This window comes from Salvelinus alpinus, chromosome 14, assembly GCF_045679555.1.
Source record: "Salvelinus alpinus chromosome 14, SLU_Salpinus.1, whole genome shotgun sequence".
Taxonomy (NCBI): Eukaryota; Metazoa; Chordata; class Actinopteri; order Salmoniformes; family Salmonidae; genus Salvelinus; species Salvelinus alpinus.
The window spans coordinates 21,895,512-21,913,359 of NC_092099.1; the positions used below are offsets into that span (position 1 = coordinate 21,895,512).

The following is a 17,848-nucleotide window of genomic DNA, read 5'->3' on the forward strand; positions in this document are numbered from 1 at the left end:
GCACTCCACCAATCAGGCTTTTATGGTAGAGTGGCCACTCCTCAGTAAAAGGCACATGACAGCCTTTTGGAGTTTGCCAAAAGGCACCTAAAGACTCTCAGACCATGAGAAACAAGATTTTCTAGTCTGATGAAACTAAGATTGAACTCTTTGGCCTGAATGCCAAGCATCACGTCTGGAGGACCATACCTACGGTGAAGCTTGGTGGTGGCAGCATCATGCTGTGGGAATGTTTTTCAGCAGCGGGGACTGGGAGACTAGTCAGGATTGAGGCAAAGATGAATGGAGCAAAGTACAGAGAGATTCTTGATGAAAACCTGCTCCAGAGCGCTCAGGACCTCAGACTGGGGTGAAGGTTCACTTTCCAAAAGGACAACAACCCGAGGCACACAGCCAAAACACATGAGTGTTGACTGTTCTGCCTGCGGCTATGGAACCCTGACCTGTTCACCGGACGTGCTACCTGTCCCAGACCTGCTGTTTTCAACTCTCTAGAGACCGCAGGAGCGGTAGAGATACTCTTAATGATTGGCTATGAAAAGCCAACTGACATTTACTCCTGAGGTGCTGACTTGCTGCACCCTCGACAACTACTGTGATTATTATTATTTGACCATGCTGGTCATTTCTAAACATTTGAACATCTTGGCCATGTCTGTTATAATCTCCACCCGGCACAGCCAGAAGAGGACTGGCCACCCCTCATAGCCTGGTTCCTCTCTAGGTTTCTTCCTAGGTTTTGGCCTTTCTAGGGAGTTTTTCCTAGCCACCACACTACATCTGCATTGATTGCTGTTTGGGGTTTTAGGCTGGGTTTCTGTACAGCACTTTGAGATATCAGCTGATGTAAGAAGGGCTATATAAATACATTTGATTTGATTTGATGAGTGGCTTCGGGACAAGTCTCTGAATGTCCTTGAGTGGCCAAGCCAGAGCCCAGACTTGAACCCGATTGAACATCTGTAGTGGAGCAGGTTGAGCAGGTTGAGAGCTTCAAGTTCCTTGGTGTCCACATCAACAACAAACTAGAATGGTCCAAACACACCAAGACAGTCGTGAAGAGGGCACAACAAAGCCTATTCCCCCTCAGGAAACTAAACTAACACATTTTTTTGGCATGGGTCCTGAGATCCTCAAAAGGTTCTACAGCTGCAACATCAAGAGCATCCTGACCGGTTGCATCACTGCCTGGTACGGCAATTGCTCGGCCTCCGACCGCAAGGCACTTCAGAGGGTAGTGCGTACGGCCCAGTACATCACTGGGGCAAAGCTGCCTGCCATCCAGGACCTCTACACCAGGTGGTGTCAGAGGAAGGCCCTAAAAATTGTCAAAGACCCCAGCCACCCCAGTCATAGACTGTTCTCTCTCCTACCGCATGGCAAGCGGTACCGGAGTGCCAAGTCTAGGACAAAAAGGCTTCTCAACAGTTTTTATCCCCAAGCCATAAGACTCCTGAACAGGTAACCAAATGGTTTCCGGACTATTTGCATTGTGTGCCACCCCTCCAACCCCTCTTTTTACGCTGCTGCTACTCTCTGTTCATCATATATGCATAGTCACTTTAACCATACCTACATGCACATACTACCTCAATAAGCCTGACTAACCGGTGTCTGTATATAGGCTTGCTACTGTTATTTTCAAATGTCTTTTAACTGTTGTTTTATTTCTTTACGCACACACACATACACAGACACCTTTTTTTGCACTATTGGTTAGAGCCTGTAAGTAAGCATTTCACTGTAAGGTCTACACCTGTTGTATTCGGCGCACGTGACAAATAAACTTTGATTTGATTTGACATCTCTGGAGAGACCTGAAAATAGCTGTGCAATAACACTCCCCATCCAACCTGATAGAGCTTTAGAGGATCTGCAGAGAAGAATGGAAGAAACTCCCCAAATACAGGTGTGCCAAGCTTGCAGCATCATACCCAAGAAGACTTGATGCTGTAATCGCTGCAAAAGGTGCATCAACAAAGTACTGAGTAAAGGGTCTGAATACTTATGTAAATGTGATATTTCAGTTTATTTTTAATAAATTATCAAAAAATTCTAAAACCTGTTTTCCTTTGTCATTATGGGCTATTGTGTGTAGATTGATGAGAACAAAAACCCATTTAATCAATATTAGAATAAGGCTGTAACGTAACAAAATGTGGAAAAAGTCAAGGAGTCTGAATAGTTTCCGAAGGCACTGTAAATTCGAAGTAAGTATTCAGGTATTTTAATGTATTTAGAAATAAACTTGGAGAATACATTGTATTTGAAAATACTCAAATACACTGATTCAAATACACTACCCTGCATTTAACCCAGGTATTTGAAAATATTATTTGAAAATATAGCTGCGAGCAGCAATGAATGGGGTTCACAGGATGGCAGAAAGGACACACGATCAGTTGGATAACAAAGCAAGCACTATTGTGTAGGAACTATCTTTCATTAGGTGCAATTCTTCATGAGAAGAAAATATAAGTATTTTTTGCATATTCTAGCATTTAACTTCATCTTCAAATGCATCAACGTTATTTTCTCAAACTCTTTAGGGACTATTGTGATGTGTCCAAAGACCAAATTTGGAGTGAATCTGACTATTAGTCCATAAGAAGATCTAATATGATTATTTTAAGCATTAGGTTTACTATGTCAAAAAAGTGAACTGTTAATAGTTCCTTACATTTAAAAATATTAATGACAAACTTAACATGGTTATTCATGGTAATGTCTTTGGTGACCCTAAATGTTTCAAGTTGATAGGCCATTATGGAGTCAATTTACAAAGGATTTAAATGGACACGTAAAATCAGATTTCCTGATTTATCAATAACTCAGCCATCTCTTAACCAATCCCTTAGCTTTTCTCAAATGAAGTTAAGAGATGTACCATGGGCCTACATACCAAATTGGTGTTATTTGGACTTATGGTTCATGAGAATATGTTTTTCAAAGGTTTTCAAAAATGTCCAAGATTGGTTCTAATTGGTCCTTGAGGCAAATTTGTTGAGCATGAGGAAAGACACCTACATACTTACAAGTATCTAGGTCAAACCGGGTGGTGGATATGAGGGTTTGAAACAGTTTATAACAGCACCACCTATAGGCCATTGTTGCACAAATATCTAATTTACATAAGTATTCACACCCCTGAGTCAATACATGTTAGAATCACCTTTGGCAGTGATTACAGCTGTGAGTCTTTCTGGGTAATCTCAAAAAGCTGTGCACACCTGGATTATTCTGTACTATTCTGTACAGGCTTCCTTCTTTTCCCTCTGTCATTTAGGTTAGTATTGTGGAGTAACTACAATGTTGATTCATCCTCAGTTTTCTCCAATCACAGCCAATAACCTCTGTAACTGTTTTAAAGTCACCATTGATCTAATGGTGAAATCCCTGAGGGGTTTCCTTCTCCGGCAACTGAGTTAGGAAGGACGCTTGAATCTTTGTAGTGACTGGGTTTATTAAATAACTTCACCACGCTCAAAGGGATACTCCCCGAGTGTTGCAGCGGTCTAAGGCACTTCATCTCAGTGCTAGAGACAACATTACAGACCCTGGTTCGATTCCAGGCTGTATCACAAACAGCCATGACTTGGAGTCCCATAGGGCGCCGCACAATTGGCCCAGCGTCATCCGGGTTAGGGTTTGGCCAGGGTAGGCCGTCATTGTAAATACGAATGTGTTCTTAACTGACTTGCCCAGTTGAATAAAGGTTCAATAATTAAAAATAAAATATTCAATGTCTGCTTTTTTTAAAACACTATTACTATACACAGAGTGAGTCCATAGAGACTTACCCCAAAACACTCACTGCCAAAGGTGTTTCTACAAAGTATTGACTCAGGGGTGTGAGTAGTCTCAAAGTTAATGGATGTGAACTGTGAGCTGGAAACTGTAACAAAAGCTTTAGTATTACTAATCCATAAACATGACAGAAAGCAATTGCAAGTGTTCCCATGTCTTATCTGTCCTATTTGAGAGATATAATTCACAAACTGAAATTAGCTATTTAGCTTTACCCATATCAATTAGTCTAGCTTTAAGATATGCTGTATTATATGTGGTTGACAGTTTATTGTTGTGACATTATTTTACATTATGTGAGCCACCACATGGAAATGCCAACCCTGACTTGCATAGGTACGTGGTGCCAAACTGGATCAGAACATCTACTGCTTTCTCCGTCAGGCAGGAGACCGCTTCCTGCTGCAGATGAGCAACACTGAACTGTGTGAGTGTTTGTCTCAAAAAGCATCAGCTTCAATCAGTTTATTCCAGTTCAGAATAAAAGCAACAGTTCCAATCTAGACTTAATTTTTCATATTCATCTGTACTATTTCTTAGGGTTGCACTATCAGTAGCTAGTTAGCTTGCTTTGGCTAACGTTAGCTATTAGCTCTGTAACATTACAAAGCCAGGGAATTGTTTGAAAGAAAAACTCACATCTACTACTATGAGAGATAGTGGCCAAAAGTTTTGAGAATGACACAAATATTAATTTTCACAAAGTTTGCTGCTTCAGTGTCTTTAGATATTTTTGTCAGATGTTACTATGGAATACTGAAGTATAATTACAAGCATTTCATAAGTGTCAAAGGCTTTTATTGACAATTACATGAAGTTGGTGCAAAGAATCAATATTTGCAGAGTTGAACCTTCTTTTTCAAGACCTCTGCAATCCACCCTGGCATGCTGTCAATTACCTTCTGGGCCACATCCTGACTGATGGCAGCCCATTCTTGCATAATCAATCCTTGGAGTTTGGCAGAATTTGTGGGTTTTTGTTTGTCCACCCGCCTCTTGAGGATTGACCACAAGTTCAATGGGATTAAGGTCTGGGGAGTTTCCTGGCCATGGACCCAAAATATCGATGTTTTGTTCCCCGAGCCACTTAGTTATCACTTTTGCCTTATAGGTGCTCCATCATGCTGGAAAAGGCGTTGTTCGTCACCAAACTGTTCCTGGATGGTTGGGAGAAGTTGCTCTCGGAGGATATGTTGGTACCATTCTTTATTCATGGCTGTGTTCTTAGGCAAAATTGTGAGTGAGTCCACTCCCTTGGCTGAGAAGCAACTCCACACATGAATGGTCTCAGGATGCTTTACTGTTGGCATGACACAGGACTGATGGTAGCGCTCACCTTGTCTTCTCCGAACAAGCGTTTTTCCAGATGCCCCAAACAATCGGAAAGGGGATTCATCAGAGAAAATGACTTTACCTCAGTCCTCAGCAGTCCAATCCCTGTACCTTTTGCAGAATATCAGTCTGTCCCTGATGTTTTTCCTGCAGAGAAGTGGCTTCTTTGCTGCCATTCTTGACACCAGGCCATCCTCCAAAAGTCTTCGCCTCACTGTGCATGCAGATGCACCCACACCTGCCTGCTGCCATTCCTGAGCAAGCTCTGTACTAGTGGTGCCCCGATCCCGCAGCCGAAAAAACTTTAGGAGACGGTCCTGACGCTTTCTGGACTTTCTTGGGCGCCCTGAAGCCTTCTTCACAACAATTGAACCGCTCTCCTTGATGATCCGATAAATGGTTGATTTCAGTGCAATCTTACTGGCAGCAATATCCTTGCCTGTGAGCCCTTTTTGTGCAACGCAATGATGACGGCACGTGTTTTCATGCAGGTAACCATGGTTGATAGAGGAAGAACAATTATTCCAAGCACCACCCTCCTTTTGAAGCTTCCAGTATGTTATTCGAACTCAATCAGCATGACAGAGTGATCTCCAGCCTTGTCCTTGTCAACACTCACACCTGTGTTAACGAGAGAATCACTGACATGATGTCAGCTGGTCCTTTTGTGGCAGGGCTGAAATGCAGTGGATATTTTGGGGGGGATTCAGTTCATTTGCATGGCAAAGAGGGACTTTGCAATTAATTGCAATTAATTTGAACACTCTTCATAACATTCTGGAGTATATGCAAATTGCCATCATACAAACGGCAGCAGCAGTGAATTTTTTTTTTTTTTATCATTCTCAAAACTTCTGGTCACGACTGTACTCCCTTATTTCGGCTTATCATCACCTGTTACAAAATGACAACAATGCCTTGCTAGTTGACTTACTTTTCCACTTGCAAAGCACTGAAGCATTCTGCCCTGTTCTGAAAGAACTCCCTGGGTTTACTGTCATGTTGTGCCTGGATGTTTGGTCAGGATGTGTCGTTTTATTAATTTGTTCGTTTTGAGAGAATCATTACTAAGCACTTCCCCACACAAAACACATTACGGGCGCTCCTCGTTATTTCTCAAAGTTTGTATGAAAGAGACAAAAAGTCATCACTGTGTTTGCGTTTCATGACGATTGAGCTCAGTCAGGACTTGTGGCTAGCATGAGTCCATTTCATGACAGCGGTGAGTGATGGCGAGTGGGAATAACAAGTCAGTGGCTTGAACGATATCGCTGCAGCGTGTGGGTCGCGGAGTGATCTTCAAGAAAACTGCAGAAAAAAGATCCGGTAAACAGCAAAGCACATGGGCATCTATATCTACCTCTCCCACTTGCGCAGCTCCCAAACTGAGCAGAGACTGCTGATAAACAGAGAGCGCACTAAACCGAGAGCGCAGTTGCGCTTGGCCAAATCAATTCCAGTAATTCATTAATTAATTATACATTTACGTCGCGACCCACCATTAACAAGTCCGCGATCCACTTTGGGTCGTGACCCATACTTTAAGAAACGCTGGTTTAATCAATTTTTAATTCAGGCTAACACATACAAATGTGGAATAAGCCGAGGGGTATGAATACTTTCTGAAGGCCCTGTATTTAAAAATAATATTTGTACATTTGATCTAATCAAGATATATTAGTGTTTTATTTTTCATGTATATATATATATTTATTTTTTTACAAATGTTTTACTTTTTCTTTCACTTTGACATTGCAGCATTTTGTGTATGTGTATCCTTGACAAAGAAAATACATTTAAATCCACTTTTAATCCCACTTTGTAAAATATGGAAAAAGTCAAGGGGTGTGAATACTTTAAGGCACTGTATGAAAAGAGGCAGTAATCTAATTGGAATTCATCAATGCCTTATAGGAACAGCAAGATAACGTCAGACAAAAATTATGCTCAGTATGTAGCCAGACAGACCAAACAAATAACTTGCATATTAAGGTGAATGAGGAACAGTAATTTACTTAGTTTTCTTTCTTTTTACAACCACATTTTGTCATCAGTTCAAATGAATAAATATAGGATGAAGGAACGTAGAAGAAATAAAGAATATTTTCTAACTACTAATTATAACTAAGTGATTGACACCGGTCTGCAGCAACTTTGCTCATAGGACACTAGAAATATAGATACAATAATGCTAATTCCCAAATGCAATTGTAAAACGATGAAAGTCCCAGTGTTTAAAGAGTACTGTAACGGCAGTCTAAGTCGTCCTCCTCCTCAGACGAGGAGAGGCGAGAAGGATCGGAGGACCAATGTACAGCGTGGTAAGTTTCCATGATTTAATAACAAGAAAACTAGACAAAATACAAAACAACAAACGTACTAACCGTCACAGTCCCATGTGGCACAAACACTGACACAGGAAACAACCACCCACAAAATCCCAACACAAAACAAGCCACCTATATATGATTCTCAATCAGGGACAACGATTGACAGCTGCCTCTGATTGAGAACCATATTAGGCCGAACACAGAAACAGACAAACTAGACACACAACATAGAATGCCCACCCAGCTCACGTCCTGACCAACACTAAAACAAGCAAAACACATAAGCACTATGGTCAGGACGTGACAAGTACAATGAAGAATGTTTTAGCACAGATTCTATCTCAACAGGAGGCTTTTAATAACCACTACAAATGCATGCGTGCTGAGAGTGCAATATCGACTCAACATATTGATGAATAGCTAGCGATGAATCTGCACAGTCATGCACCGTAATGAGACCTGGAAAATAAAATTATAATCCGGATAAGAAACTTTAGAGCAACTAGATCTGTCATCCTCTTTTGTGTTTCCTTACCAAGCCCTATTCTTAATCAGTTATGAGCAATGCTCTGGTAATTAATGGTTTTCTCCAAAAGCCCTGTGTTCTGTGTCGGTCTGGTGTAAAATATTGGTTGTGTTCGGGGAGGTTTCGGAGGGACCTTTGTCCTTCGCTTAAAAGGCTTTAATGCCCTCTTTATGCCAGATGGCTGGATGCGCCTCTGTAGTTCTCTACAATCACACAGAACTGGACTGTGTGCAAGTATGTATGGAAGCATTTGTGGGCCCATCAGTGCGAGAGACGGGGAATGGTAACCGGGGCCACAGTGTCTAATTCACTGACTACTTTCTGTGTCAGCTGTGAAGCCATTACTTCTCTGTTATGCCCAATCTTTCAACAGACTCCCTAAACGTGCCCTCCAGAGTCTGAGTTCAAAATATGACAAAGTATCAACTTAGATTCATGAGAAAGTAAAACCTATGAAAAAAGGACAGTAGCAGCAGTAGTGGAGCACCTTAGCAACAAGCTGTATTTTATTATCGTCCATGAAAGGGAAATCTAATCTGAACCAGGAGTAGAGATCTGCCTAACCTGATAAGTCTTTATCTCCTCATTGGGTGCCTGACAGGGCTGAGGTAAATTTTAAAACTGAAATATCATATGAACACTCAGGGCCACCTGGGCCCAAAAATTGTCCAGCAGGGTCTTTGGACATTTCCGGGTCTGTTGATTCATGCGAGTGGAGGGAGTTGGAGTGGTAGGACAGATGGCAAATACGTAAAGCTGTTGTCGCGAAACCGCAGTGGTTGCGTCAGACATTTTCAGTACGACAGTGCACATGTAGATTACGTAGTTATCTCCAGGTATAAGAACAAGTAGCTCACCGAACATGCACAATCATAATATGAGCGACGGCGTGGAGAAACTGGGCTTTACAGATGGGGAACAGAACTAAAATCTGTCTGAGTGCTTACCTTTTTTCCTGTTAAAGGCCCGGTTCATACTGGAAAACCTTGCGTCTTTGTGGTCCCTTCTGTGTATTTGCCAATACTCCACCTCAGGAGGGAAAAAAACAGAGTTTTAGAATCGTTTAAAACCTCAGGCCTTCAACAAACAAAACCTGGAAAATTTTACTAAACAACTGGCCAGATGTCAGCCTCTGCTTTAGGAAACCCACCCTCTCACAGAAAGCTAATGTTTAGTCAGTCAGAATATGCGCCAATGAAAACCTAAACCGACCAGTAAAACACGTTGTATTTACCTTTGGGTTAAAGTGATTTACCATCTGAGTACGGGAGGTGACCATTTTTTTTTTTATGGCTAGTCTTGTTAGTAGGATAATTTGTCATTGTCAATTTAGCACACCAAACATGACAAAGACTCTACTACTGCTGGTCGATTTCGTAGTAACAGTGAATATTGCTTGAGACCATTTTCTGGAAAAGGTTTTAAGACTTTTACATTTTTCTCAGCCACAATATGTTGCATTACAGTCTAATCTTCCTGGGAGAATGGCGATATATGCTTGTCGATGGCTGCCTGAATAAATCAAACCAAAGTAGATGCATTACTGTAGCAAAACATCAGTTCTGATATCAGAAAAGTCAGTTTTAACCTTCACATAAAGCGGAGTTATATGCTGTCATATTCTCTGCTGGATATACATGTATGAACAGTGAATAGGCATGGCACACTTTGGTTATCTACATGTTATCTCTGACCATTCACTGATAATCCCAACCAAGTGACACCCTTTAATACCAAAGGTACATGGCAAGAAGGAAGGAAACCTTTTTGTTTTGTTGCAACCTTGCAATCTCTCCCCCCAAAAAACTCCAACATAGTGTATGAATGAAGATGTTGTGAGAAACATCAGGTGAGCAGCCAACACATTATGCATGCAATAAGGCATTAACAGCACATAGGCTATCAACTGTTTTTGGTTTAAATTCTAAAACCAACCCTCATACAGATAGCCAAGTAAGTAAGTTCTGCCTCAGAATAGGTTGACTCAATTATTTTGACAGTTGCTGTTTTTTTTTATCTCTTTCCTTATATATAGTGATTAAGTTCCTTCTAAGCCAATTTATCATTTGCTTTAAAGTGATTTCAGAAAAAGGTAGAAAGTCATTTCTAATTCCACTTAATTTTCCTTAAATCTTTTCTCCTTCAAAACCTCTCACTCTGATAAAACTTAAATAGAATGAAGTACTGATTTAACTCTTTATTCATTAGGTAGGCTATATGTGCTTCAAACATATTCTGATAAACCATGAGAATCACGAGATGAGGAAGCATTGAGTTGATCATTAAGGTAGGTTATTGATAATTTCTGGTTCTGGTGTATCTTCCAAAGGCCAATTTCCAAATTTTCTGCTAAGGAAACAAATGGAATACCTCAGATGAGTTCCAAGGATACAAATTACTTTATTGTCCAGACATACGAGCCATTGTCAATAAAAACAATATAATTGAAATGTCCACTTGAATGAAAAGTCCACTTTAAAATAATTAAGGCTCCTGTCTTTGTTATGTATCCTTTCGATACAACGGAAGGATGAGACCTTCCTTTCTAGATGGAAAATGTCGCATCGGGCTACAGTACTCTTTCAATGGTGAATTGTATGCATTGCAATGAGGATGACACTGACCATTGTGTGTAACGCATCACACTGAAGAGTTCATGGCAGGCATATACTTTAGTAACCTTAATCAGATGCTCAACAGAGGTTGCATAGGATGAGTAAGTGTACTGTATAGGCCCTGAAGGTGATGTATTCTATTTGACACTGCAGCAGGCCAAGAACATACTAAAACACGTGCTATACCATCTTCTGTGACACTAGCAGATATAATATGTAACATATACTGTATATAAAAATGCTTGCAATAGTCCAGCTAAAGACAGTAGTTCCAGGCATTTCTCTTTTCATAAGTTGAGACAAACTGACAAACTCTAACTTCAGAAAGGACATTTTTATTCGCTGACATATGCAGAGGAGCATTGCAACATTCAGGATATAATGACTCTTACATGCGGGGGAGAAAATCACATGTCTAGCTCTGTGAATAGGTCTATGATTTCAGAGCTACTTTTTAAAGAGTGGTGTGGTGCTAACTACACTGGGGCTCACGCAACGCAGGAGTCTGAAGAGAGAAGACAAACATGCTATTTGACAACCAGACCTGAGAGACTGAGCTGTTGTACAATAATAAAATGTGCTAATAGCGATAGAAATCAGAGAGCAGTAATGTTTCCTTACTCCATGCAGAGAGTAGTCTCAAAGTTAACGGATGTGAACTGTGAGCTGGAAACTGTGACGAAAGCTTTAGTATTACTAATCCATAAACATGACAGAAAGCAATTGCAAGTGTTCCCATGTCTTATCTGTCCTATTTGAGAGATATAATTCACAAACTGAAATTAGCTATTTAGCATTACCCATATCAATTAGTCTAGCTTTAAGATATGCTGTATTATATGTGGTTGACAGTTTATTGTTATGACATTATATGACATTATGTGAGTCGCCACATGGAAATGCCTGCTCTGACTGACTATTGTGTAACACCTTCAGCATGCCACTGAGAAACATGATTCCTCCACATTAAACTAAAACTATTTTCCTTTCATAAACAGAACTATAGCACCAACACCTCTTTAATTTCTGTAATTACATAGCAACAAGCTTCCTACAATAGATTTGTAGCTAAGGATACTAGGATAATGTCAAATGGATAATGTCAAATAGACAAAAAGATGATGCAATTAGACATGCAATTATTATGATTTATTTTTCACAGAGACAACTTTATTTCACAAAGATGTAAAACCACATTGTGATGTTGGGAGATGTTTTCTTTCTATCTATAATGGTCCTTCAGGGGGCAAAGTTCAACTGAAATGAGCTATAGAGTGTCGATTGGGATTTTTCCAAACCAGTATGCCAAAACAGAATAGCTTTGCTGCTTAAAAAGACAGCTTGTGTTTGTTTTTTTACAGACAAATATTGTACCCGCCTCAGAGCAATGCAGAGTCAAATGAACATGGACAGCAGCCATGTCCACAATTGAGGGGAGACAGGGCAACTTTTCTGCACATCTCAACACGTTAGACATAAACAATAGGCTTAGCGCCAAGTCACTTATTTATATCATCCCGAGCATGATGAAAATGGTACCAAAACTGCTTTTTACACAGTCTTTAAGGGCCTTAAGCAGGTGATGTCCTGATTAACAGGGGAATATGATTCATTATGGTTAGTCTAATTTAAGAGTGGTAGATTGAAACAGCCATTCAATATCTGGAGTTTCCGATATGAAATTAAATCATTTCTGAGTAACAATTAAGTACCTTACTGTGATTGTTTTAAATTAAAATGGTCAAAAAGAAACAAAAATAGCTTCTTAGCGAAGATACATTTCTCAAGCAAGAATTTTGCTAGGACTGATTGGGAGTGTTCTGAGTGGGGAGGGGAATGTCACCAGGCAGGCCAAAACTCCATCCCACCAAAACAGGCTGTAATTTCAGGCGGTCATTTCAAACAGCTCTTACACTAAAAGGGCATTATCAACATTTCCACAATTTCACTGTATTATTCCAACCTCAGTGTGGCGATATATATAAAACACAGGCAAATCATGATTTTGACTGCACTGGGCCTTTAAATAACAGCCTACTACGATCAACAGCGGACACCTGGACAACCATATGTATCATGCACTGGAGCGTATGGATTGATTACTCTGTAGACCAATGCTCAAGGGGAAGTGTTCCCTAAGTGCTGTCCCTGTACCTTCTCTCTCCTGATCATGATCTTAACCAATAGGACTTCAGACCCATAGACCACAGCTATAATAACAACTTCCACCTCGACCTACTTCTGCAGGAAGTCATTTGTTTCAGGGATTAACCTTAAACCAACTCACGGCCTGGGGCACCACGGTATAATACCGTAACTAATCAAATTAAACCTAAAGTATCCCCTCCACGATAAATAAATAAAAATGTGCACTAAACTGAGCATGCATAAAGCTATATTCAAGTTCAAGTCAATTGATTAAGAACTGGGCTACACTTTACAGTGTATTCAAACACACACTTACAGCATGGTGTGAGCCCTAATTCCCTTTTTCCCAAAACTCTTCCAAGTCACACTGCAGTATTATGTCATTAAAGGTGAGAACTCCGTCAAAATAATGTGCCATGGATATCTGGAGTTAAGTGGCTGTATCTGTCTATTCAAGTGCCAATATCCTTTTCTCCCCCTTTCCTTGTTGGCTGTCTGTTCATGCCAATATGTTGCCGCATTACTGCCTATAATGCCTACTACTACACCATTCTATTTGAATACGTCAGGACTAAGATACACATGACCGACACTCAATTGGAGTCACTATTTCAGCAGAATCATATCAGTCAACCCAATTCAAAGCAATAACTTTCTTCCAAAAGATTGGGGCACAATTAAGTGCTAGCCTATATCTAACAGCAACCACTAAGGGAATATAGGGGAGCAGACTGCAATACCCTCTAACAGTGGATGTTTTCTTACTATAGTGTTGGACTGTGTATGCCTGGCTGTAATGTCACTCCTTATGATTGACAGAAGCTGTGTTTGCTCTTTTTAATGGCTTCCTGGGCTGGTGATTCACCCTGTCTTGGGAGAACCGTATCCCCAGTCTTAGCACAGAGTCTCAAACCTCCCCACTGCTATTTACCATCTGCAGTGCACCTGTGTGAGCATCGAGGTCAGGCATGTTTGAGCCCACGGTTGCGGTAATACACAGCCGTCTGGAGAATCAGGCAGTCTGAGTAATGCTTATTCTCACAGGCCGTTGCTCAGGTTTCAAATTCCCTGAGAGCATGCTTGTAACATAGCCTATAGCCGAGAGTGTTAAGAGTGAGAAGGAATGGATTGCACCCGAGGAACGCCAAAGACCATAGTTTACAATACGCTCACATGGCCAAAAGCATCTGAAGAACCACTGATCCTCGGCGCACTTACAGTAGTGAATAAACACCATCAGGTCTGATTATCAAAGCAAATGGAACATAAATAATGCCACTTGACACTTTAGGGGCTAAACAGCTTCCGATCAGTGTACAACACACAGTATATTAGTTGGGAGCAAAGATGTGCAAACATATAAAGCGCAATGTTTGAAAGACTAAAACAACAACGATCAATTCAATCTTTCAACACTAATAACATACCAGAATGCATGTATTTTGCATTACTGTTACATAATGAGGCAAACACTTATAAGCAAATGTTTCACTAAGCGTGGCATGAACTCACTAACAAGGTTTATCATTGGCCATTTGCTCAGACAAACACGCTGTCAGTTGCGCAATTCAACTCCAGTAACTCAAACAGTTTGAATTTAGGTTGGGAAACAAACTTTTGGGAAACAAAATATACCTACTTTGACCCCAAGGAACAAGTCATCTCTCATGCCCAAAAAGCAATCCGCAAACAAAAAGCAGTGTCAAAACATGTGACACCTTATGGAGAAAAAAAAAGTTGAAAAACCCAAAAGTTAATGTCCCCTATAAAAGCCTCTCTAGCAGCCGCTAATCTGAGCCATATGCATAGAAAGGCATCTAGCATTTGACATGAGATGAAAACACGCACTGCAGTCCCCTAACATAATGCAGTCCCCTAACATAATGCAGTCCCCTAACATAATGCAGTCCCCTAACATAATGCAGTCCCCTAACATAATGCAGTCCCCTAACATAATGCCGCTCGGAAAACAACAATGCTTCTTTGTTTCTACACTCGCTTTCACCCACTCTGGAATTTAGCTTGCTAAGCGCAACACGTTAGACATTGCCAAAACAATCTGTTTATTAATTTAACCCAACATTCCACAGTTGAATCAGCCGGGATCCTAAACCAAGCACAGCAATCCTTTACTCTGTTGCCAAGAGGAATGAAAATAAGAGAGTGGCTTTAAAGTGGTATTACAGAAACATGCAAAGACGACCAAGCGGCAGGACCAAAATAAAAGTGACTTACTTGCTTTGAAACCGTGTGGAATACTGAGAAGAAGGAAGTTCAAGCACAGTCTAATAGTTTTCAGCTGTGGACCAGATGGAGATACATTCAGGACTGCGGTAGAGGAGATGATGGGTTTGAAAAACTCCAACAAGGGCTTTTTTACAGAAACACGATAGCTGGATTTCAGAGTCAAAATACCTCCACCCACAATTTATGCAAAAGTAGTTTTTGGCTAACTTTTCTGGGAGGATGTTAAAAAAACGTCAACAAAAAAAACTGCTTCCTAAAGAAAGAGGAAACATACCAGAGGTAACCTATAACATTCCAGTGGTTTCAGTCCAAACTGTAAATCTCTTTGACTTATATCACTTTTGGAGAGACATGCCAATATCTTTTTGTCTTTAGATATTCAAATCACCATGTAATGTGCCTGAAAAGAAACCCTGAATCTATAAAAAGCAAAAGAAAATGCTTCATTTTGAGAATTGGCGAAGACAATATCCTGTGAAAAAGTGTTTCCACTGCGGCTGTAGAAATAGTTAAGCGTAGGAACAGTGGATCCTAGCAGCTTGAACTGTGCTATACCTTTGTGAAATCTGACACTTCCATGTCTTATTCAACGCTTGGAGATGAACTGCTCATCAGGCAGGATAACACATCGCTGAAACTGACAAACAAACACCATTGACCAAAAACCATTGTGTTTCTTATTTTTGAGAGGTCCAGGCTATCTGACATTAGGGTCCTTATTCAATCAAAGCTGGTAACCAGGTTTCCTGGAATTCTTGCACAGCAAGTCAGGTTCGAAAACAAACCCAGTTCACAGTGTGAAACAAAAAGAAACAAAATTGCATGTTAAAAGCCTTCTCGCTCTTGGGAACAAAATGTTGGATTTGATCTACCCCCGAATCCTGTGTATTGGTTTTGATTTAATACAGGCCCCAAGGTGTTGCCATGATTGTTTTGGCTGGGAGTTCCCAGGTCTCTGATTTCTGAGTACCATTTAAAACAGGAAGAGACCTGTTCTCAGGATTCTGAGGTACTGTTCACACTTTATTTTCCTAACGCTTTTCTCTGTTTCGCCCTCCATCATTTCATGTTTCGATCTTGTATGGACAGCTGGGGTGAGGTAGAGTGTTAAAAGGTTTCGGCAGACATTTTCCAGCTCTCAAAGTGGAGACCCTTCAACACATTGCAAAGTATAAGATCACATATGGAAATAATTTACAGCCATTAGAAGATCCGCTGACACCAACGCACCTTCTCTGTAAAGTTAAAAGATCTCATAATTAACTGAACCTTTAGTGTCTCACCACATACATATCCCTGATACAGTCAAAAATACTGTATCTATGAGTAAAAATATAAATGACTATGACCCAAATAACATTTACACCCAACACTACAGTATAAGATTGCCACTTTTCACACTTTTTACCGGGACAAAAAACTAACATTTGTTGTATAATTTCACTGCAAGAAATTCCTAATTTCAATAGGAGTTATTTTTATATTATGCTACATGTGAGAGGTATAGGCTTAAAGTCAGTGTCCGTATTTCAGTTAGTATTCCATTTAACGATATGATTTTAAATGAGGAATATTCTGTTTATTCATGGATACAGTGATACTCGTGAACGGGATATCAAAGTTGCATGTAAACATCTTATCCCGAATAAGACCTATATATGAGCTACTATCTGGAATACTGTGCACATCTAAATGTGGTTAGTGTACGATCTAAACCGCTCTGAAATATATTTTACATAACCAAAAATATTGTATTTTCAGCTGTTTGAAGCTGGTGTATAAAACCGAAAGTTAAAGACACAAAAACTCAACTTAAGAACAGGAAGCATAGAATAGTGCAAATAGAACAGATCTACCACTTCTTAGACTTGCTTTCAATGAGAATGACAGACCTATAACACACATTTCTATGTGAATTTGGTCAGGTCGCCCAAAAAGTTATATATTGCAGCTTTAAGTACTGCCACATGGTGATGGTGGATACAGTTACATATCGGGATCAATGTTTTTGCGATATATCGTATAGTTTTGAAAGCATCGCAATATTATTTTTGGACTAGTTGGCAAAACTCTAGTATTTTTCTTCATAGCTTCTTCTCCATCTTCTTTTTAAATAGGGAGCCAATTTGTTTTCAGCACTTTTATTTCCATGACTGATCAAAATTAATTTTCTCTTGACTGTCAATTGTCCTGCTGCAGCAGGAATATGGTGAGCAATATGTTTGAAACATCGAATCGCAATAAAATCACAGAACCAAAACGCAATACATATAGAATCATAGGAATCACAAAGCATATCATATCGGCACCTAAGTATTGTGATAATATCGTATTGTGAGGTCCCTGGCAATTCCCAGCCATACTGCCACTGCAGCATAACATTTGATTAACATCATCATCAATATCAATATCAGTCTGGTTGGCTGATACGCACATCAGAGAGAGGCAGAAAGACAGATAGGAGCTCGCTCCAACCCAACTCCTTCTCTTCTTCAGTCGACAGCAGCAAAACTGGTAGTCTAGACTCTAAACATCATATTCTAAAATATCCCGCAAACCACTAGCCAGCCAGCCAGCCAATATATCTTAAGTTAGAAGATTATAAATATTATATTATGAAGTTATTATTTAAGAGCATTGAAGATAAATCACAATCAGTAAAAACAAAACACTGAGCTGCTAAATAGCAAATTTACATCAATCATCAACATCAATGATCAGATGATAGCCCACACTCTTTTCCCGACGTCAATCATGAACTTAAGAGGCTCACTTACAGTTTGTGATGAGTGAGTGTGTTGTCATAGATACAAATAGGCCTATGCTCCATAATGTATCTTTTT

The 17,848-nt window shown here is 40.1% G+C and overlaps 1 protein-coding gene across 6 annotated transcripts in view; it reads right to left on the reverse strand.

The window, feature by feature from the left end:
- LOC139539166 (PTB domain-containing engulfment adapter protein 1) overlaps positions 1-17,848 on the reverse strand; it is a 172,450-nt gene that overhangs the window by 36,195 nt on the left and 118,407 nt on the right. For 2 of the 6 annotated variants that reach the window (XM_071342017.1, XM_071342013.1), the window contains exon 3: positions 8,943-9,024. In XM_071342017.1, coding sequence (XP_071198118.1) covers positions 8,943-8,970 — 28 coding nt within the window. In that variant the 5' untranslated portion in view covers positions 8,971-9,024. Of the gene's footprint in view, positions 1-8,942; positions 9,025-14,397; positions 14,806-14,993; positions 15,493-17,848 lie in introns of those variants that run through there. The other 4 variants (XM_071342015.1, XM_071342018.1, XM_071342012.1 and 1 more) reach the window with 4 other exon arrangements.